At 43.9% G+C, this 22233-nt stretch overlaps 1 protein-coding gene across 3 annotated transcripts in view; it reads left to right on the top strand.

Moving 5' to 3' along the window:
- Positions 1–22233, top strand: part of MTMR10 (myotubularin related protein 10) — a 60794-nt gene that overhangs the window by 22427 nt on the left and 16134 nt on the right. For all 3 annotated transcript variants that reach the window (XM_053272088.1, XM_053272087.1, XM_053272089.1), the window contains 9 exons: positions 1651–1787; positions 2414–2486; positions 6307–6449; positions 18045–18135; positions 19013–19187; positions 19598–19685; positions 19935–20023; positions 20434–20564; positions 21220–21289. In XM_053272088.1, coding sequence (XP_053128063.1) covers positions 1651–1787; positions 2414–2486; positions 6307–6449; positions 18045–18135; positions 19013–19187; positions 19598–19685; positions 19935–20023; positions 20434–20564; positions 21220–21289 — 997 coding nt within the window. The remainder of the gene's footprint in view (positions 1–1650; positions 1788–2413; positions 2487–6306; positions 6450–18044; positions 18136–19012; positions 19188–19597; positions 19686–19934; positions 20024–20433; positions 20565–21219; positions 21290–22233) is intronic.

Genomic DNA, 22233 nt, shown 5'->3' with positions numbered 1-22233 from the left:
TTGCAGGCAGTTTATTCTTTTATAGCTTCTGGCAGATTCGCCTTTCTTGTCTCTTGTGGCTGATCTTCGTCTATTCATATCACACACAAGCGAAGACCGAGAACAGCTTGTGCCTGCAAAATAGAAGCAGAAGTGACTAAATATAGAGCCCATATTATGGGGTGCAGTACCTGCCAAGAGCTGTGCTGCTTACCTTTTCCCTTGAGAAGCCAAACTACGAAACTGTATATTTGACACATGGCTAGCTTTGGGTGACTTGCCCAGATTCGCTTCTTGTCTCCGATGTTTTACGGGCTGGTGATAAGGGAAGCAGGAGATTTGGTTGCTCTTGGCTGTACACAATTTGTGTTGGAATGAATAGACAGATCCCTTAAGCCAGTTTTGCAAAGACCCCCCTGCTCACTTTACTTCCTGCATGCAAATGGACCCACACATTGTCTAGTTCCGGTGTAGGCAGCATTGGCTCTCCAGCTTTTGTTGAACTACAACTCCCATAATCCCTAGCTACAATTTATTGTGCTCTCTTTCTGTGGTCTGTTGTGGGATTGCATCAAATCCCTTGGATGCCAGGGGTGTTGGCTACTAACAACATATTTCTCTCCTTGTATTTTTTTTTTTAAAGCTGGTGTCCTGTTCTTTGAAATCTACCAGTTAAATGACAACTCTTAGACTTTTCCTGTGGTTGAAAGTGTGCAGTTGCAAGTACAGGTGGACCTTGCTATTCATGGTTTCACATATCTGCGGCCCACAAATAACCACCCAACCTTGACATATGCAGGTATACAAAGGGTTAATACCTACGTATCCGTGGTCGCTAGGTGGCCGGAAATGACCTCCAAGGTAATTTCCTGCCACCGTTTTGTGTAAAGGAGCCATTTTGTGGCTCATCTGTTGAAGAAAATGAGATTCCCCCCACAAGTTTTGCTGGGAAATGGCCAAACTGACGGTTTTCTGGAGTAGTGATGGACAGTTGGAGACATGCGAGAGCACAGAATGGCACTTTCTTTCAAGTAATTTCACCATTTCCCACTGGCTTTTGGACACCACCACCCCTTTGCAGGAACCTAACACCCCTAATTCCTATAGGCACAATGACTCATTATTCACTGTTTCGTTACTCACTGTTGTAGGTGAGGAATTGAACCCCCACAAACAATGGGTTACGCCTGTAGTATGACTGTTCAGTCGGAAGGAGTGGCCCAAATGTTGAAAGGATGGATGGTGTTAAGATTTTGTAGAAGAAACTAGAATCATAAGAAGGGCGTTGCCTAAAATATTTGGAAGACTCTTCCCATTCAGAAGAGAGGAATTTCTCATTGAGATTTTTAGATGCCGGCTCTGAAGTCATATTTCAGAGTTGTAGACATATTTTGCATTGGATATTTAGTACCTCCAGATTCTTCATCCTTCCAAGTGAGGACTATTTAGTGAATGTTTAGTACTTTTCTTTCCATAAAGAGCTATGATGCTGGGTGAGCAATACAAACTGTGTGTGTGTGTGTGTGTGTAAGCAGCTGTCTATGCAAATCAGCTTTTGGCAGCCACAGGTTTATTTCCAGAATTCTCTCTGCATACTGCTGCCTTGTGAGAATTCATGCAGTGAAAGTAATTTGGTGACTTAATTGCCTCCCCTCCCCTTTCTCTTTAAAGGTGAAATTGTGGTGAATGAAGTGAATTTTGTGAGGAAATGCATTGCAACAGATACGAACCAAGATGACCTGTGGGGGAAACTTATCTGCAGTAATTTCAAGATATCCTTTGTTACCGATGATCCCATGCCACTTCAGGTTGGTTTTTTTACAGTACTACTTTTTAAAAAAATACTGATTGTTTGCTTGGATAGAAGTATGATTGTCTGTCTCAAAAGCAATCCTGTGCAGGACCCAGCTGGTCATAAATCTGTTGTGAAGGTTCATACCCATTCCTTGCCTCCTGGATTGTTTACGATGGCACCATTTGCCTGTGCAATTCTTGGCCCATGTAGGCGCCCGTCTCGGCCACTCCAGTTTGGAGGTCTGTCTCTTGGACCAGGCTTAATGCTAAGCTTACTTGTCCCGGGGATCAGTGGGGGGAGGGAAATGCAAAGCCAGGCCTTCCTCTCCCTGTGCTGGTCAATCAGAAAGAAGCCTTCTGGCTCTGTCTCACCACCTCACGTTATTGGCTGCCTTCTGTTCAGTTTCATTCTTTGGAAATAGCTGATATGTGGAGAACTAATTAACTGTAACTGTTTTGTTTGGTAGAATGATACTGTAGTCTGGGCAAGGGGCCGTGCGGCCTCCCTTTGTGTCCTAAGTGGAGAAGGGGAGCTCCTCTCTTGGTGCCAGCCACATGCTCCTCTTCCCATGCATGTGTCCTTTGCTAAAAGCCGAAGCGAGTCACTGCATGTATCACGAGCTTCTCTTCTGTATTTCAGAAATTCCATTACAAGAACCTTCTCCTAGGAGAACATGATGTTGCACTAACATGCATTGAGCAGATAGTCACAGGTAGGTGTGAGAGGTGAAATATTTCTTTTGCTGGTGCATTTAGCTTTTGCAAATAAACACAGAACTGTCAGAACTGCTTCTTGGAACGTATATGCACGTCCAAGAAAGTATGTGGTTATTGAATGCAGACTGATCCTATGGATGCTTAAAAGGTAGTCCCATTGGGTAGTCTCAGTGGTGCTTACTACCAGGGAAGTGTACAGCGGATTGTTGCTTAAGGATATGCCAGGAATCCTATGGATTCAAGGGCAAGTCCTCGGGTCTCAGTTGAATCTATCAATGAGCTATAGTGAAGCTAACTTGTCATGAGCACTTTGGAGAAAGAACTGGATATGAATGTAAGGCATATGCCAGGAGTTCTCAGACTTGGTTCCCCAGATGTTGTTGGACTACAACTCCCATCTTTGGCCTTTGGCCATTATGGCTGGGGATGATGGGAGTTGTAGTTCTACATCTGGGGACTCAGTTTTGAGAACCCCTGGGTTATGTAATAAAGGGGCTAGCAATGGCCTTCCTGTGGAGTACTATTAAAATTATATTGATCTCTTATAGTCACTATATTTGACTATTGGAGATTTAATTAATTAATTAATTAATTAATATTGTAGAATCCTGGAAGGATGCTAGCTTGATTGTAATTCCTAAATCTTAGAGAGATGTGACAAATCCAGATTCATATCATCTAATAGCTTTGAGGAATCAAGATTTTAAAGTCTGGGTGACCATTTTAGTTACAAGATTAAATAGTTATTCCTTCTTGCATTGTCAGACAGGCTTTGTTCCTGGCAGAAGGTTATCTTCTCTTCTAATATTAAACGTTTAGTTGATTGTGTTGGGAAATTTATACTAAAAAGGAAAGTGCTTTAATTTTCTTAGATGCTCAAAAAGCATTTGACTGTTTGGAAAGAACATTTAATTTCAGTATCAAAGGCCTTCAGTATAGCTGGAAGTTTCACTGATTGAGTTAGGTTAATGTATCTGTCTCCTAAGGTCAGAGTTATAACTAAGGGATACCCATCAGAAGTTTTTAAATTGCAGAGGAGCACTAGGCCAGGCTGTCCTTTATTTCCTTTATTTTTTTGTTTTAATGATTGAATATTTGGCAATTGCTGTTCAAGATAACAAGGTCCATGGCCTGTTAATAGGTAAACAAGGGTTCGAGTTTAGCATGTATGCAGATGATATGGCACTTGTGTTAACTAATTTACAAACATCTTTCTTAGCAGTATTTAATACGTTATCTTTGTTCAGTGATATTTCAGGATATAAGATAAATTATTCTAAATCAGATTGGATAAGTTTCAGTTTAGAGCAGAAAATGGTGGACTCTTTCACTGAAAAATATAAAAGCAAACTTACTGTTTCACCAATAAGATATTTGAGAGTTTGGATCCCAAAAGACTTGGAATCAATATCAAAATTTAATCATGAGAAATTTCAAGTAGAGGTTAAGGAAGAGCTAAATACGTGGTTAAATCTTCCCCATTCCTAGTTAGGAAGGGTGGCAGTGATTAAGATGAATGTCTTACCAAAGAATATGGATTGTGATCTGTTGCATTCATAATGAATGGGTTCTGTGCCTGCGCAGGGACCTCATGGATAGATTGGCTGGCTCCTCACTACGCCTCCAACTGCCCTGCGCATGCTCCGTGCTTCCGTTATTTTCGGCAGTTGGGGCGTGTTCTTGTTCAGTTTCTATTAGATTGCCTAAGCATCTACACCTTGTAATATTTGTTCCTTGGTGAAAACAAATGGGATAAAATAGAAAAGACTGACAAGGATAACGGCAACTCAATATGGATGGAGGAACAAGAAACTAAATGGAGCGAGTACTGGACTTGTCCGGTGGTGAGCGGATTGTAATGACCCCTACCGACAAAGAGCTGTTAAACGACTACTCTAAGCGAAGTCCTTAAAAAAAAAAAAGGCTTCAAAAACAATAGCTAAAACAAATTTTAAGCACTGTACGGAGTGCCGCGCAAAACTGCCGATGACGGATAGTCATGATGCGTGTTTGCTGTGTTTGGGAGAGCAGCGCAATCCGGCGTCGTGCCAGATATGCTGCTCATTCTTAGAACAAACACTAAAGAACCGCGCACTTTGACTACGGGCAGCCTTGTGATGAGGCACTTCGGCCACCGATCGTGCATCGACATTACTCCTGGTGGAACCTGGGCTCCAGGAGGAGTATGCCCTCGCCGACAGCGGTTTAATCGACTCTAACTTCAGATGTGGAACCAGGCACCACGATACCAACAACGATGTTGAGCACTGCACCATCTACACTGACTTGCCCGAGACCGAAAACTACAGCGTCGAAGGCAGTGCTGTCCTCAGTATCGACATTAAAGGAGCACCAAAAACCGACAGTTATCTCCAGCAAAAATGCCTATACATTCACCAGCAGAAACAATCAATCAATTTATTATTGCGGCTGTAGGCCATACAGAACACCAGCAGAAACACCACTGCGAACCTACCAAGCAGCGGATTATGTGGACTTAAGAGAAGAGGTGGCAGGAGAGGAGGATGTTGCTTTAGACCCTAAGACAAGAATATCACTGCTTGCAGTCCTAGAATGCACTGACAGTACACTATCTGGCTCGATCCTCCAAAGATTCACAAGTGGGGTTCTCGATATTGAGCACGACGCCGATGAGGAAACGCTATCAGTACCGAAAACCTGACAGTGTCACCAATAAGAACACAACCTCCGACAACTAACCCTATATGCGTAATGCCAGTGACTACATATCCAATACGGCTAATGTCACCATTGAGACAGACAGTGGACCAAACCAGCTCTCTTTTCGTACGTCCAGGATCAGGCTATGCCCTGTGGAAGTTGCCATTACAGTATGCAGCAATGGTAACGAATCTGAAGATTTATTAATGACATCTCATTTTAGAGATCTGACAAGTCAATGGTACTATTCATTGCTAGATTTTTGGGGGAGGTGGGGAGTGGCCACATTATGATTATAAATGGGATAAAGATTTGGAAGAGTCCATTTCTCTGGAAGAATGCTGTTGGCTATGGAAAAGCATGTTGAAGTATTTGGGGAATATTACCCTTAAAGAGAGTTTCTTGAAGCTATAATACTGTTGGTACTTAACACCTGTGCAATTGTCATTTATTTATAAGTTGTTGGCAGTTGTTGGAGATGTCAAAGCCCTAAATCTGACATTTACCATTTTGGTTTGGGCCTGCCCTTTTAATTACACAGTTCTGGTTGAATGTTCTGAATATTGTAAAGGAGATAACCGGATACATCTTAACATATGATCCAAAAATAATCCCATTTGGGTTATGTCAAAGGGGTAGTTTTAGAGGACTTGAAACTGGTTGGTTTGTTTTTTAGCTGCAAGACTCTGTATCTCATCTTCTTGGAAATGTTCATATCCACCTTCATTAAGAGATTGGTATAAATGTATTTGAGACACTGCATCCCTTATAAAATTAATTTATTTTAGAAGATCAGAACTGAATTTAAAAGCAGATAAATTTGTACAATGATGAATTATGGTTATTACTTTTTGGAACTCAAAACTTAATGATGTCCTCCCTTACTCTTTGTTTTCTTTCTTGTAATTGTGTGGTGTATTCTTTGTTATGGTTGTATTTTTGTATTAAGTTTTTTTTTCATTTAAAGTGGGCTGGGGGCTGGCAGACTCTTAGCACTGTAAGAGTTCGATTTTATTTTTTCATAGTTCAGTGAATGTTACTAGAATGACCTTCAGCATTTGCAGATTGGTGATGTTTCCTATGCTCTGTTCTTCAGACCAAGACATATAACTATCTTCTTTTTTTTCTTTTCAGTGAATGACACAAAGAGGAAACAGAAAGTCCTGGGCCCCAACCAAAAGCTTAAATTTAATCCAACAGAATTAATCATTTATTGCAAAGACTTCCGTATTGTCCGTTTTCGTTTTGATGAAGCGGGACCCGAAAGTGCAAAAAAGGTATTGTAGCAGGTCTGATATTTTTATTTGAATATCAACTTCAGTTGAAATAATTCACTGTTGTGGGTGGGGGGAACAAATATTTCCCTTCAGTCAACTGCATGTGTCCTAACGTCCCCCAAATGATAGTATATTTATTTAGGTTTCTTAGCATTGCTTGCTACTTTGGGCTCAAGGCAGACTTGTTCGTTTACCTTCTTGTGGCATGCAGCTTGGGAGAGTCCCATGCACCACAGCACACGTCCCACTGCTTGTGTAGATCAGTGTGAATTAATGTTGACATAATATTTTAGCAAGTGTCTGCACCTGCTTCCTGGCACCCTGGTTCTCTTGCCTGGAAGCAAGATTTGCTCAGCTGCTATAGGCAATTACCTCGATGAGAACGGAGTAACCCTACTGCAGCTCAGTAGAGCTCCTGCTCTGGGTCCCGAGGAGGATCTTTCCCTGCAGCTGCTGGTCTTCCTGTTGTGGGGGATCCCTTCCAGAATCCCAGCCCTTGTGCTGTTTTCCCCCATAGAGGAGATCCCAGCTTACAGTTTGAGAATGTAGCGATTAAAGGATCAAACCCTCTACTGGTTCATTTTCAACCCCCTGAGACTAGAATCTAGCTGTGTGTTTAGACAAGACATCCACAGTAGAAATGCTCTTGATGCTGGAAATGGAAACTCTTAGCTCTGCGCAGACAGTGGCTGTCCTTAACTCGATGTTACTCAAAGGGTACAGCGTGGAAATTCACACGCAGCTCCTGGAAAGTTGGGATAAGAGTTTTCTCTGGCAGATGCTTAGCATTCTGCATCTATTTAAAAACTGCCAGATGAATATTTGGACTTGGTTAGAAAGAGAACAAGACATCCATTCAGTATGGAATATACCAATATATTGGCCACTTTGGTTTTCAGTTCCTGTTCAGCTGTATAGAAGAGAGATGGTTTACTTTTTCCTTCTTCCCCCATCCCCCACCCCCGGGTGGAAAGTGTAAATATCGACCATCATGATGAGTCAGTCTAGTCCTGGACATGCATTCTTGTTTTGCAAGATCAAGAGGTGGTGGTTTAAGGCATGGAAGCATGAAATAGAGGGTTGGAGTCTGATCCTGCACCTGGTGACTGAAGGGCCATTTCTTGCCATTAAAAGAACTCTCTCTGCTCACATTGTAAGTTGAAAGATTAGCTGAGTTGGGCTGACTTGGGGGCCCCAACTGCACGGCTGTTCTCACGATCCTAGTTAGGGGAAGAGACACGTCCTCCTCAAGGTCAGGAGCTGTGTGTGCTTCCATTTATTTTTTAAAAATTCATTTTCTGTCAGTAAAAAGCAACGTTGGAGGGAGAGGAAGTGATCATCTGCTAAGTGGCAGCTGAGACAAAGGGCTTTTCCTCCTGCCTCATTAAAGAGCTTGGTGCAGCTGCTGGGTAGGAGGGAGCCCTTTCCTGCATTGTTTTTCCCTCCCAATCAGAAAATGGGATTGCACGCAGCTTCTGAACTTGGATAGGAGGAATCTCCTCCCCCAAGTCATCCCAACCCGGCACAGAGTTCCTTTAGTGGCAAGAAAACCATCAATGGTCCTTTAGGCACCAGCTGCAGGACGGGAGCATGCACAGCTCTCGGATGTGGGAAGGGTGAGTCTTTTCAGCAAGATCAGGAGCTTCAGTGGCCCAGTCATGTTCTGAATATCTGAACCAGAGGCCCACATGTTACCCCACACACTGGGGAATAGTTACCTCTCCCCACACACTGATGGAGTCGCTTTGTCTTCTTGCTTCATCTTGTCAATTAGGAGAGGGGGAACTTGCTTCCCAGTGGGGAAGCAAGTGCCTGTTCTTCCTTTCTTTGAACTTGATCAGTTTTTCATGTAACAGGCAACTCCAGGCTTTTCGACAGGCTTGGGGAGCTAGCTACTTCAGCCAGTCTTTGCACTGCTGTTTTCATCACGGTGTTTCTCTCCAAGCATTGTTCCCATTTCCTTCTGACAGGGGAAGAAACCTTCAGCTTTTCTCTCTTGCACAAGCGTTCCTGATGAGCTTTGGAACTATTGACATTGGATTCTGGTCACCTGAATTCCTGTATCCACTGCCAACTTTCCCTAGCTTCGTTCCCTTTCTGCTAAAAGTTAAGCTGTGCTGAAGGCAACCAGAAATGGCAGTCTTTGGGAGTGAGCGAACAGGAGAGTGAATAGGTTTTCTCCCGGGTGCAAATATGCTTGGATGTGTTTGCATATGGTGAAGACCTCCAGAAGTACATCATCTCCTTTCTTTTGCTCTGGAATATGATGGAGGAAAGAATTCCCAACAGTAGTTGCCAGGCTGAGTTAATGTTCCCCAGCCACTTGAGGGGGGCACTATTTGTGGGCCAGCAGACTGTGGCTCTGTGATCAATGGCCCCTGCAGTCAACACGCCTGAATATGTTGACTTAGCAGGATATTCTCTTCACCGATAGCAGAACAAGGAGCTGTGCTGTGATTTTTACAGCCCCACTCTCCTTCATGGTAAACCAAGTTGGAACATGCAGATTGTAAAGGGGGTTGACTTCCTGGGGAGCAAACACGTACGAGGCTTCCTTTTGAAAGGATTGCTGTACTTGAGGCAGAAGACATTGTCGTACAACACCAATGAACTGAACAGTTTCCATGATTAAATGATGGCGCTGCTGAGTTTAAATATGAGCTTTTAAAAATGCTGAAGCCATGATGCGGAGATGGGACTCTTTTGAGGGGGGAAATAATTGAGGGAAATTGAAATATATACAAGACAATTTTTTTTAATTTGTGTATAATATTTATATAAAGCCTGATATGTATATCTCTAGGTGGTGTACACAATTTAAAACACCACACATATAAAACAAAGTAAAAACAATTTCACAGGGGAAAAACAATTAAACAGTTTACAATTAATTTCAATTAAAAGCCTGGGAACACAGGTGTGTCTTTTTAAAAGCAATCGGAGATGGAGATGCTCTTATTTTGATGGAGCACATTCCAGAGCACCAGGGCAGCCACAGAGAAGGCCCGGTCCCAAGTCACCACCAAACAAGCCAGTGGCAACTGTAATCGGTTCTCCCCAGATGGTCGAATTGGCGGGAGGGTTCATAACAAAGAAGGTGCTCTCTTAAGTACCCCTAGACCCAAGCCATTAAAGCCTTCATAGGTAATAACCAGCACTTTGTATTTCGCTTGGAAACATATCAGCAGCCAGTGCAGTTCTTTTAAAATCGGTGTTATCTGGTCCCTTCGGGTTGTCCGAGAGACCAGTCTTGGCTGTTGCACTCTGTACCAGCTGTAGTTTCCGGACTATGTACAAAGTCAGCCCCATGTAGAGCTCATTACAGTAGTCAAGCCTGTAGGTTACCAGCATATGTACCACTGTTTTAAAGTTATTTGCCTACAGAAATGGGAGTAGCTGATGTATCAGCCGAACCTGATAAAAAGCGCTCCTGGCCATTGCTTCAACCTGAAAAACCAGAGAGAGTGACACAAGATGGACCTCATACCAGCATAGTGCATAAGAGTTTCCTTTTTGAAAATAAAACTCAGGCATTTATATTCCTCATGTCATGAGTATACTAAACAATAATTGCAGATATATGTAGGGCTGGCGATCCACACGCAAGCTTCAGTATCTGAGCATGTCTGATATTTTGCTAGTTGAAAATGGGGGGTGTGTGTGTGTTTGAAAATAAGGAAAATAAAAACAATCAACACCGTAGTAAATAAAATACTAATAAAGTAATAGTAAATAAATAAAATAAAATAAATAAAAATAGTAAATAATAAAGTAGTAGAGTAGAAAAATACTAAAAGTAGTGAATAAAATGAAATATAAATAAAACAAAACAGTAAGTAAATAAACTTTTACCCTCTGAAATCAGAAAGTTTTGGCATCATCTAGGCTAGAAGAAACTCGTTGTTTTGCTAGTGCTCTCTTACCTCCTGAGGCACAACAGATCTCTTTCCGCATATGCCCCCTTTGACTTTCTTTTAACTCCCCATACAGTCTGGTTGGGCAACAGGCTGTTTTCCCCCCTATTGGAGATGAAGCACCATGTTTCTGAGGTGAGAGAATATCTCCAAGGTGAGCAGGGGCCAAATCAGGAGGTTAGTTTATCCCCCAGTCACCCGATCAAAGCAGAAGGCTGGCCAGAGGAAAGCAGGCTTCCGTTCACAAGCTAGGAAGCGCCCATCTCTGGCCTTCAGTGGGGGAACCCGTTTTCCAAATTCTTCTGGGTTTTTTCCCCAGGCCTTCACTACTTGCACTGCTTTAGGTTACCTGATCCTTCTGTGTGCATGGCACATGCATAGTAATCGACTTGGCTGAAGTGGTGAGCTTGTGACTAATGGGGGAGATATTTTTGTTGTCCAACTAGATCTGAAAAGCCTCTAAAGGCAGACAGATCACGTGGGTGTGGGAGGAAACGGAAGGCGAGGGAGCGGAGCATAAGGGGAAGCCATGGAAGAATTAAGTTGGCAAGTTTGAAAGAAATGGTGTATTTTTAAGTAGCAATCACAAGCAGCACGTTCTGGTGAAACTAGGGAGAGTGTTCTCTCAGCTAGGTGGAGCAGCTAAAATTCACTGATCTTCGCAAAGGCTAACAGTTAATGTACTCTAAGGTGAAAATGCAAAATTAAGCAGAAACGAGTTGGTTATGCCACTCACTTTTACTTTTTCTGTTGCTTTTAATAATTACCTGGCTGAGATGCTGCCTGGCATTCGTATGGCAAACAGGATAAAAGACACACAGCCATCTATTCAACAGTAAAATAAAAAATGTCCTCAATAATTCTGCACATATTATGCACACTGCCAGGAAGTATTGTTTTTGTGGCAGTGGCCATTTGTCCAGTGGCTATGCCGTGCTTGGCAAAATCACACCTGTCCTGTGCAGCAGATTCTTGTTTGCCCACTTTTTGTTGATTTGAGTGCAGGGCGGCCCAAGTCCGTCCATCCTGTTTGCAGAGGGAGACACTGAGGCAGCTGCCACACCAGCCGTGCACAGGAGTGGTGATGGCTTGACGTGTGTGGAATTGACTAATTTGGGGTGCTGCTGGAGGAGAAAGGCAAATTCGTCATACAAGACAGTTACACATCCTTCTTTGCTGGGGAGAGCCCTGTGGCTTGGATTCAAATCAAATCAAATACAGTCACAGACCAGAACAATAATAATATATACACACAGAAGCCCAGCAGAGTAAACCATAACATTGTGATGTAATATTAGCAAGTTAAACCTCAAATCAGAGCAGCTAAATTGAATTCATTATGAGCTCCTGGCAAATCTTACTGGCTGCCAGCTTGGATTTTGAATGCCCCAAGTATGAGCAGAAGGGACTTCCCTTGGGCAATTCCTGGCTCCAGCCTCCCACCACACTGAACAATATTCCAGTTCCCCAACCCTTGGTAGCTCTTATGTACACATGGGATTGCAGAAGTGATTGTGTGTGAGGGAGGGGCCGTGTTTCTGAATAAAAGTCTTTATTTTATTTAACAAAAAGCGCAGGAACAGGAGGGTGCCATCTGCTTTCTTGTAGTGCAATAAAACTAAGTGACATGGCCAACTAAATGGTACGTTATCGCTGGGTTTCTTGCATGGCCAATACTGCAGTGTGAAAGCACAGATAACTGATCAGTTGCCCATTTGTTGCTTAGGGACAGGGGAGGCTATTTTGAGCAACGCACCCCAGTTCTTCCTCTGCTTCACTGTGACAAGTTCCCAAACAGCAAGATGAGAAAGCAGCTGCATAGGCAGAGCGAGCTGCTTTAACTTGTGCAGCTTGAGATTTTCGTTCTTCGACAGTAAACACTTGCGGGGTGGTGGGGTGGAGTCATTAATTAGAGAAATGTTTTCAAATAGACAGAAAAATGCTGCGCTTTCTCCTATTTTGTGACATTCAATGGAAGTCCAAGGAATTTGCAGTCTGGCATGAAGAAATTGTTTCCATTAAAACTCTGGACAATGGCACCACTGTGTTCAGTTGTTCGTTCAGGAATAAATGGCAAATAAATCAGGCTTTTGTAGGAAAGTAAATCATCGTTTCTGCGCCTGATTTGGTTTCTCTTGTCTTGAGCAGAATGTTGACATCTCGGGGCTGCTTCTGATGTCCTGTCTGGACATCTTATGAAAGCAAGTAACGAACAGGGGAAGATACATGTTTAGTGGGAGAAATGACAGTGCCAGGATCCATTGGTGTAGGGGTGGTTAGCATTGCGACTGCATTTAACTGGATTGCTAAGCAAACAACACCCTTGGCCCCGAGTGTTGTAAAAGTCTTTTCAAATGTTTCAGAAGCTTTCGATGTTGGTTCTGTTTGCCAAGCTTATTGCTCGTGGGTCATGGTGGCGAGGAGGCCCTGGACTCCTTGCTTCTCACCTGCCTCAGACTTTTATGTCGTCGGCATGAATGCTTGAGAAAACATGTAAGCCAGGGTCCCCAGATGTGGTTGGACTACAGACCAGAGGCCATTGTGGCTGGAGGTGATAGGAGCTGTAGGCAAGGCACACCTGGTGACTGTTAGACCCCAGGAAGGGCATTTTTCTATGGCCAGGTTGACCAGTCTGCTTGACAATGATTTTAGGAGAAACTAGGCTTTTGGGCCTATGATTGCAGGGACATGCCCTCTCTGCTATCTCCACCATGATCTGTTTTGGTTTGTGTTTTTTTAGAAGCTTCAAGCAGTTTCCAAATGTCAACGAGTGCATTTTGGGCAGTATAGAAATGTATTTAAATTACATACATACATACATACATAGTGTTCTTTCAGGGGTACACCCGAGGGCACGACCAAGCGCATATTGGCAGTTTTCCCAATTCAGCTTGAGTTCTACTTCAAAGGCAATTTGAAGGGATGTGGCCTTTTGACAGGATGAGCATAAACCACAGAAAGTTCTGTGTGATGCAGTGGTGCTATAGGTAGTTTCATTAACAACACTTAGATACAGATTTTGCAGGTATTGAGTGCGCAAATTCTACGCACAGTATGATTGACCGATTGATTTATAGGCCACAAAGGGGTGGCAAATTAGGTTATAGGTTATCAGTGGTCTGAATTCTTCTGACCAACTATTATTAAGACAAACAAGGAAACATAATTGAGTGGGTGACTCTAAGAAAGGATATAAGGGAGGAGGATGAGAGAACAGGAACACCTTCGAGGAACCACACACGAGGGTAGCCACGAGAAGGAGAGAAGGGAGGCAGACAGGAAGGGGAGAAAGTGTGAAAACAGATAGCTTTCGATTTCCGACAGCCAAATTTTCTGATCCATGCCAAGAACACGGTGCCTGAACACGGTGCTGTTTGCTGAAGGCTGTCAAGATTTGTGTGCGAATAAACGCTGTTAATTTTTAATCACTTGTCTGTGTGTTTTCATGGGCCTTGGAGGAGCAGAACAAGTCAAGCCAAAGGCAAAGTACTTCTGAATGCTCTTTTCCCCTTTAGGAAGAGGGAAAATTCTGATGTCCCAATCTTTTACACAACTGAAGTATGAGAACCCTTGACATAAGCAATCAAGGGAGAAAATAACATGTGAAAGAGTGGAGATGCTTGTGTCAGTGAAAAAGTGAATGCTTTTCACTTTTTTGAAGCTGCCACCCCCGAAACTGAAACTTAAAGTTCAGAATAGGAAACTATGACGCTTTCAGACACCGATTCATGAGTAGAGTGAGAAACGTAAGTTATGCTAAAGGGAAAGTTGTGCCCTTGAGTTGCTATCGACCACAGAGCCCTGTGGTTGTCTTTGGTAGAATACAGGAGGGGTTTACCATTGCCACCTCCTGTGCAGTATGAGATGATGCCTTTCAGCACCTTCCTATATTGCTGCTGCCCGATAGAGGTGTTTCCCATAGTCTGGGAAACCTACCAGCGGGGATTCGAACCAACAAGCTCTTGCTCGCTAGGTAAGTTACTTCCCCACTTTGCCTAGTCTTTCCAAAAGGAGATTATTTCCTGGGGTGGAGTGTGATATAATCAAATATAGACAGCTAATATGGTCTACACTTGCAACCCAATCCTGTGCATGTTCAATGGGACTTGCTCCCAAGTAAGCAGATGCAGGATTGCAGATTAATGGTGTGTGGCAATATTCCATTGAAGAGCTCACAGTTTTACTAAACATACAAATGGGTTGCTACGGTGTTATTTTTATTGGGGGGGGGATATTCATTGTCTTAGTGCTTGCTCTTATTTTAAGAATCTCTAGTGTTTCTGAATGATAGTACTGAGGTCTATAGGCTATTGCTAAGCCTGGCTAACATAGGAACCCAGAGGAAGCTTCCTCTATACCGAGTCAAACGCTGGGTCCATCTCGCTCAGTATTGTCTATGTAGGCAGCGGCTCTCCGAGGTCACGAGCAGGAGTCTCTCCCAGCCCTACCTGGAGATGCTGCCACCAGGGAGGGAACCTGGCCCTTCTGCATGCAAGCATAAGAACATAAGAACAGCCCTGCTGGATCAGGCCCAAGGCCCATCTAGTCCAGCATCCTGTTTTGCACAGTGGCCCACCAGATGCCACTGGAAGCCACAGGCAGGAGTTGAGGGCGTGCCCTCTCTCCTGCCATTACTCCCCTGCAACTGGTAGTGCATCCTGCCTTTGAGGCTGGTGGCCCACAGCCCTCCGACTAGTAGCCATTGATAGACCTCTCCTCCATGAAGTCATCCAAACCCCTCTTAAAGCCATCCAGGTTGTTGGCTGTCGCCACATTCTGTGGCAGAGAGTTCCACAAGTGGATCACGCGTTGTGTGAAAAAGTACTTCTGTTTGTTGGTCCTAGACCTCCTGGCAATCATTTTCATGGAGTGACCCCTGGTTCTAGTGTTGTGTGAGAGGGAAAAGAATTTCTCTCTCTCCACTTTCTCCACACCATGCATGGTTTTATAGACCTCTATCATGTCTCCCCGCAGTCGTCTTTTTTCTAAACTAAAAAGCCCCAGGTGTTGTGGTCTTGCCTCATAAGAAAGGTGCTCTAGGCCCCTGATCATCTTGGTTGCCCTCTTCTGTACCTTCTCCAGTTCAACAATGTCCTTTTTAAGATGTGGTGACCAGAATTGTACGCAGTACTCCAAGTGTGGTCGCACCATAGTTTTGTATAAGGACAAAGGGTTAGCCGTTTTAACAAGCAGGCAGAGGCTGTGCCCTGGGCTTATGGCCCTGTTCCCGAAGGGGAATCTCTGACAGCACGCACATGTAGTCACCTTCCATGTTTCAATTATTCTCAAAGAGTCCCTCATTAAAACCACATCTGGGGCAGCAGGACTTCTAGGGGTTGGTGATGGGGGCTTCAGCATCCTGCATACCCCGTGATTCATATAAGTGAAAGGAATTATGGCAAATAAATGAACAAAAGAAAAGAAACACCAACACCTGGGTGGATAGCCTCCTCTTTCCCCACAGCTTTAGACACTTTTGAAATTTTACAACCCTAGAGAGGCTCAAATGGCACAAGGAGATGTTGGATGAGGAAGCAATGCAGCTCCCTTTGAAAAATACCAGCCACTCAGCAACAAGCCATGGCTGTCTCCAGCACTCTTAGAAGGCAGAAGTCCCCCTGTGTAGCAGAGAGAGGGAAAGTCTGGCCCTCTTCCTATTTGGCGAGGCTGGGGACTGATTTTGGAGAGCACCCTAGCTACGACGTCTGGTGTCCAAAGAGCCATTGGACTAGCTCAGAGTACCCCAATTGAGGCTGGTTGCACGTCCGTCCCCCAGTGTACTGGGGCTTGTCGGGCCACTTGACAATCCGCTTGTGCTGAGGTGTGGGGGCGTGCCAGGGCGGGCCTCTGAGCATGTGTCTGCTGCCCTCGGGGCGTGCTGCAGTCTTTGCATGTGCCTGGGGAAGCTCTTTGGAAGCTCTTCTCAGTGTCAGGAGAAGCCATCTCTAGAGATGTATTTATTTTTATTTATTGTTCAGTGTATCACCTTTCATACAACTCTTCCCAAGGCAGTTTACAAAAGCAAAGTTCTTTTTATCTTGATTATCTTTGAACTGACCAGAATGATTTAATATCTTATAAATTCTGTTTAATAGCCAATGGAATTAATCAGGAGCTCATTAAGAACCCAATCTAAATTATCTATGTTGATGTTTAACTGTATTACAACCTTGATGGGTTATTTTGCTGGGCTTCTGTGTGTAGATATTACAGGTGAAGCTCGGAAAATTAGAATATCGTGCAAAAGTCCATTAATTTCAGTAATGCAAATTAAAAGGTGAAACTGATATATGAGACTGACGCATTACATGCAAAGCGAGATAAGTCAAGCCTTAATTTGTTATAATTGTGATGATCATGGCGTACAGCTCATGAAAACCCCAAATCCACAATCTCAGAAAATTAGAATATTACATGGAACCAAGAAGACAAGGATTGTAGAATAGAACAATATCGGACCTCTGAAAAGTATACAGTGTACTGTGCTTGATTGGCCAGCAAACTCGCCTGACCTGACCCCATAGAGAATCTATGGGGCATTGCCAAGAGAAGGATGAGAGACATGAGACCAAACAATGCAGAAGAGCTGAAGGCCGCTAATGAAGCATCCTGGTCTTCCATAACACCTCATCAGTGCCACAGGCTGATAGCATCCATGCCACGCCGCATTGAGGCAGTAATTGCTGCAAAAGGGGCCCAAACCAAGTACTGAATACATATGCATGCTTATGCTTTTCAGAGGTCCGATATTGTTCTATTCTTCAATCCTTGTCTTCTTGGTTCCATGTAATATTCTAATTTTCTGAGATTGTGGATTTGGGGTTTTCATGAGCTGTACATCATGATCATCACAATTATAACAAATTAAGGCTTGACTTATCTCGCTTTGCATGTAATGCGTCTGTCTCATATATCAGTTTCACCTTTTAATTTGCATTACTGAAATTAATGGATTTTTGCACGATATTCTAATTTTCCGAGTTTCACCTGTATTCTTGTACTGGTTTGTGACTGTAATAAAAGTATTGGATAAAATCACACTAAAATATTTAGACCGTAACAAACCATAAATGGCATGTGATGGTTTGCGAACCGGATAGCTCACGCTCTTGGATAAAGTTGCATAGTGCTATCTGTCTGTCCTGTCCTATCTATCTATCTATCTATCTATCTATCTATCTATCTATCTATCACATTTGTACACCACCCCAAACTTTCGTCTCTGGGTGGGCATAAAACAAGTTAAAAACATTTACACAAACTTAAAACAATTACACAAACTTAAAACAATTTAACAATTTAAAAATAAACCAAAGATTAAAACCTAAAAAAATTCAGGAAACTGAGAAAGCTTGTTTGAAAAGATGGGTTTTCAGGTGTTTTTTGAAAATTGCCAGAGATGGGGAGGATCGTATCTCAGCAGGGAGCGCATTCCACAATTTCGGGGCAGCGACCAAGAAGGCCCGTCTCTGTGTAGCCACCAGACGAGTTGGCAGTAACTGGAGACGGACCTCCTCAGATGACCTCAATGGGTGCTGGGGCTCGTAGTGAAGACGTTTTGGGGGTTTCTTTGCCTGTAGGTATTTGTCAAAACAGCCAGCCTTGCAACGTGGGCTGCCTTAGTGAATAATGTGGGGAGCAATTTAAGTGGGCTACAGTTCTCTTTGTCCTCCCCCTTCAGGTGTGCCTTGCGATAGCCCATTATTCTCAGCCAGCAGATCTCCAGCTTCTCTTTGCGTTTGAATATGTGGGCAAAAAATACCACAATCCAGGTAACTGAGTCCTTCACATTTCCTTATATCTTGTATGGATGTTTTACATTGGGGCATGGCAAATAGCTTCTCCATGAAGTACTTCTGAGCACCAAAATAATCGTCATTGTGATCTCATGCCTCTCCTTCTATTTTTCTTTATACATTAGTAGAGCTGTGAAAACTGGTGCAGAATGTTATTTAAAAGGGAGCTGTTTATGCCAGCTTGAATAAGATCTCAGTCCCCAGTTTTCTCCTCCTTCATGTCTAGCAGTTCAACAGCCACCTAGATCAGGGTTCCCCAAAACTGAGCCCCCAGATGCTGCTTGGACTGCAACTCCCATCATCCCCAGACACAATGGCTATTGTGGCTGGGGATGATAGGACTTGTAGTCCAACATCATCTGGGGGCTCAAGATTGGGGACCCTGACCTAGATAATCTTTCTAGCAGGTTTGTCTTCCTGTCCTTCTGTTATTCACTATTAATTAAATTATTTCGCACATTTTTATCTTGCTCAACATACAGATCTCTGGGTGGTTTACAAATTTAAAACACAAAGAGCAATTAAAAACATCAAGCCAATTAATACAATTTAAAGGTCAGTAGACTTTAAAACTTAAAAGTCTTCATGGACACAGATGTTCTTTAATATGCTGTAGCAGATAAACATCACATTTAAAACAGATCAGCATATGGTAGTACCAAACGCTTCCTGTTCATTGCACCATGATGTTACCAGCACTTAATTGCTTTTGCAGGATTACTGGCTATTCTTATAAAGAGCAGCATTCAAAGCTGATAACTCTGCATGCTTCTTGTAAAATATTTTACTTTTGTGCATTGGCACAATAAGACTCGGAAAGGATTTTTAAAAGTTGTCTTGCACACTCTTCTAGCAAAAAAAGTGAATGGAATTGACCCTGGAGGAGGTGGTGGCGGCAGCAGTGGTAGCAGCAGTCAGCAGACTCCCTTGTTTGAAACCTATTCGGACTGGGATAGAGAGATGAAGAGAACAGGCGCATCAGAATGGCGTGTGTGCTCAGTCAATGAAGGCTACATGATATCCACCTGGTAAGTTTGCCGTTTTTATCAAGGAACCAGGTTGGTTAGGGTTGGAAGACTGAGTTGGATGTGGAATCGGCATTGCTGCTTGATGGTCTCACTGAACCTCTGATGTCAAAAGGGGGTCTGGCCAAATTCTGGTGCTTTTACAAGAAGGAAGTTCATTTAGATGGCAGTTGAAATCTTGTGATGGTTCCAGTTTTGTTTTTAAATGAAGAGCGAGAGCTGCATTGTTTGAACTCAGATGCTGGGAGTAATTGTGCTTACCTTAAAATCTTGCAGTTGGCTTTTTTCCAAGTTGAATGGAAAGAAGGTTTGCTCTCAGGCTGAGCATTCTGATATATTTGGCTTCAGAAACACAAATACAGTTCTTGAATTGCCTTTCCAAGTAGTCATGCATTTTTTGTCTTGTCCTGAAGTCTTCCAGAATACTTTGTGGTGCCATCATCTTTGGCGGATCAAGATCTCAAGCTCTTCTCCCCTCACTTCACTGGAAGACGGATGCCAGTAAGTGTGAAATAAACCTTGTCACTGATTTCTGTTGCATGACTGCTAGACCACACGGTCTTGTAAGAGGGCAGGACTGCACCCAACGATTCTAGTCCCAGAAATAAAGCTAGATTAGTCTCAGTGGTGCAGCATGGCAGGGGGCAGAGTACACCAAGTGTTGACCTTAGGCCCTTTCCATAACTCTTTAACTTTCTCTTTCAAAATGTACCTTGTGTTCCCAATACAAAAGAATTCTCTTTCTCCTAGATGTGGTGCTGGAATCATTCCAACGGAAGTGCTCTTGTGAGAATGGCCAGCATTAAAGAGCCATTACAGCAGCGGAAAATCGATCAACGGTAAAGACGCGACTGGTCTTGGGTGGAGTTCTGCCACAGGACTCATGGCGCCTTCTTGAACATGTGTCAGGGCTGCATCTGCCCCCTGATCCTGGGCATGTTTATTTCCTCTCTCGTGTTGCCTGTATTTTTGAGGGAGAGGATTGCAGAACGCTGCATGCATTGATCTTCAGCACTGCGCCCCTGCTGAGGCCCAGTTCCTTGTGCACCTGCTGTTGGTTGTGGCAGGAGGGGCTGGCTGTCCACAGAAGCAGGAGCCACCGTGCCTGGGGGGTCACTGGGCTGTCTGCTTTGGCAGGCTGGCTTGTTGTTAGGCCACGGGGGGGGGGGATCATTTTGATTTTCTTCTCCTTCATGTCCTATTTGCAATATTGAAACGCTTGCTTTTTCTTTTTCTTTTTAAATGCTAGGATTTGTAATGCAATCACTCGGAGTCATCCACAGAGAAGCGATGTTTACAAATCAGACTTGGACAAGAGTCTGCCCAACATCCAAGACATCCAGGCAGCCTTTCTCAAACTCAAGCAATTATGTGTGAATGGTATGTCCTTCCGGCCAGTCCGCTTGCTTTTGCAGTCCGTTTTCAGGAGGGTGCAGTTGGATGCTGTAAAAGGGGCAGGATCCAGATACAGAGGGGTCCTCTAAGAGCATTATCTGTCCTGTGGAATGAGATGCACAGAGAGGTTATGCAAGCAGAAGTCCACAGCGGGATCTTCTAAGGTGCTTTATCATAAGATTCCTTACAAGATTGGTGGCAGAGGTCTTAGGAGGGAAACACCTTTATACATTTCTGTATATATACTGCCCGAGACATTTCATTTTTAAGATGGGGGCAGGTCGTGCGATATGTGTCTGAAGGTCATTGATATGCCTTCCAGGATTGACTAGGAGGTTGAAGCTGGTCTGAGGACTCCAATTAACAGAAAATCCTAATTAAAGGCAGTTCTGATATAATCCAGAGTGTTGGATGAGGGAGGGAATTTGTGCTTTATGGGAGGGGCTATGTTCTGCCCCCCATTAGAGGGACATTTGAAATGACACGTTCCATCTGTCCTTGGTCCTTTGCCTACTTTCTGAATGCAGTAATACTATCCGATAAAGACAACCCTGGCCCTTAAACGACACAAGTGCACTGATTTCAAAGCTATATTGACATTGTTTAGTGTTCTCCCTTGAAATATCTGTTCTGTTTACAGAACCCTTTGAAGAAACGGAGGAGAAATGGTTGTCTTCCCTGGAAAATTCACACTGGCTGGAGTACGTGAGGTATGCCCAGCAGCCAGGAACGTGGGATGGACTGCTGGAGGGGACTCGTGTGCTGTAGTGGGTTGGAATGGCACTGGGGGGAGAGAGAGGCTCAGATCCCTGCTCCGCTATGAAGCTCATGGAGTGGCCTTCAGTCAGTTGCTGTGTCTCAAGAAAACCTACATTGCCGGTTGATTGTAGGGCTCCTGGAGCTCTTTGGAGGGAAGGGCAGGATGTTAACAGGTGTCGAGTAAACAAATATATGTGAGATTTGTGTGTGATTCGAAAGTGAGACGTTTGGGTATTCTCTGTCCTTGCATTTCGGAGAAAACCAAATCATGTTTTTCTCGGCTGGTGTAGGAGGTCACCCAACGTGGGATTACATCCCTCCACATGCTGCAGAAGGCAGGAAGTAGTAATACTTGAAGATCCTTAAACCCCTGCATGTGGGCGGATCCCTTCAGTTCTACTTCCTGCCTTCGCTCCAGAAGACACAACTCGCCAGCTCGCTTCTTGGTCTTCTTCTAGGCCTTGGTACTCAGTTCTTTCTGCTTGTCCTGGTCTTCCTTCTCAGCTTTATTTGCTTTCATCCGTCTGTCCATTTATTTCTGCATCTTTAAAAAAAAAAAAAATCAGTGATTGTTCTGCTTTCAATCTCAACTCTCCTCTGTGTTGCCCGCTCCTCTCCTCCTCCTTACTGTCGCCTTCTTTGGTCTCTCGCCCCACCCCCTCTAGAGAAGGGTGTGGGCCTGCTAGCTCGTAGAGAGCACTCGGCCAGGCAACGACTTTTCCCGCCAAGTGGGCGAGAGGGCGCGAAACGCTCCATCAAGATGGCGACCAGTAGAGGGAGCCTTGCTGGCGCCATTGGGCCACAGCGGCTTTCCCACAGCACAGGAGGCCAAGGGCTGGATGCAATGGAGGGACCCTCGCACGATCGCCCCTCGAGGGCCTCCCTGCCCCCCAAA

This window comes from Hemicordylus capensis, chromosome 10 (assembly GCF_027244095.1).
Source record: "Hemicordylus capensis ecotype Gifberg chromosome 10, rHemCap1.1.pri, whole genome shotgun sequence".
NCBI lineage: Eukaryota > Metazoa > Chordata > Lepidosauria > Squamata > Cordylidae > Hemicordylus > Hemicordylus capensis.
This window is presented reverse-complemented; position numbering and strand designations above follow the sequence as displayed.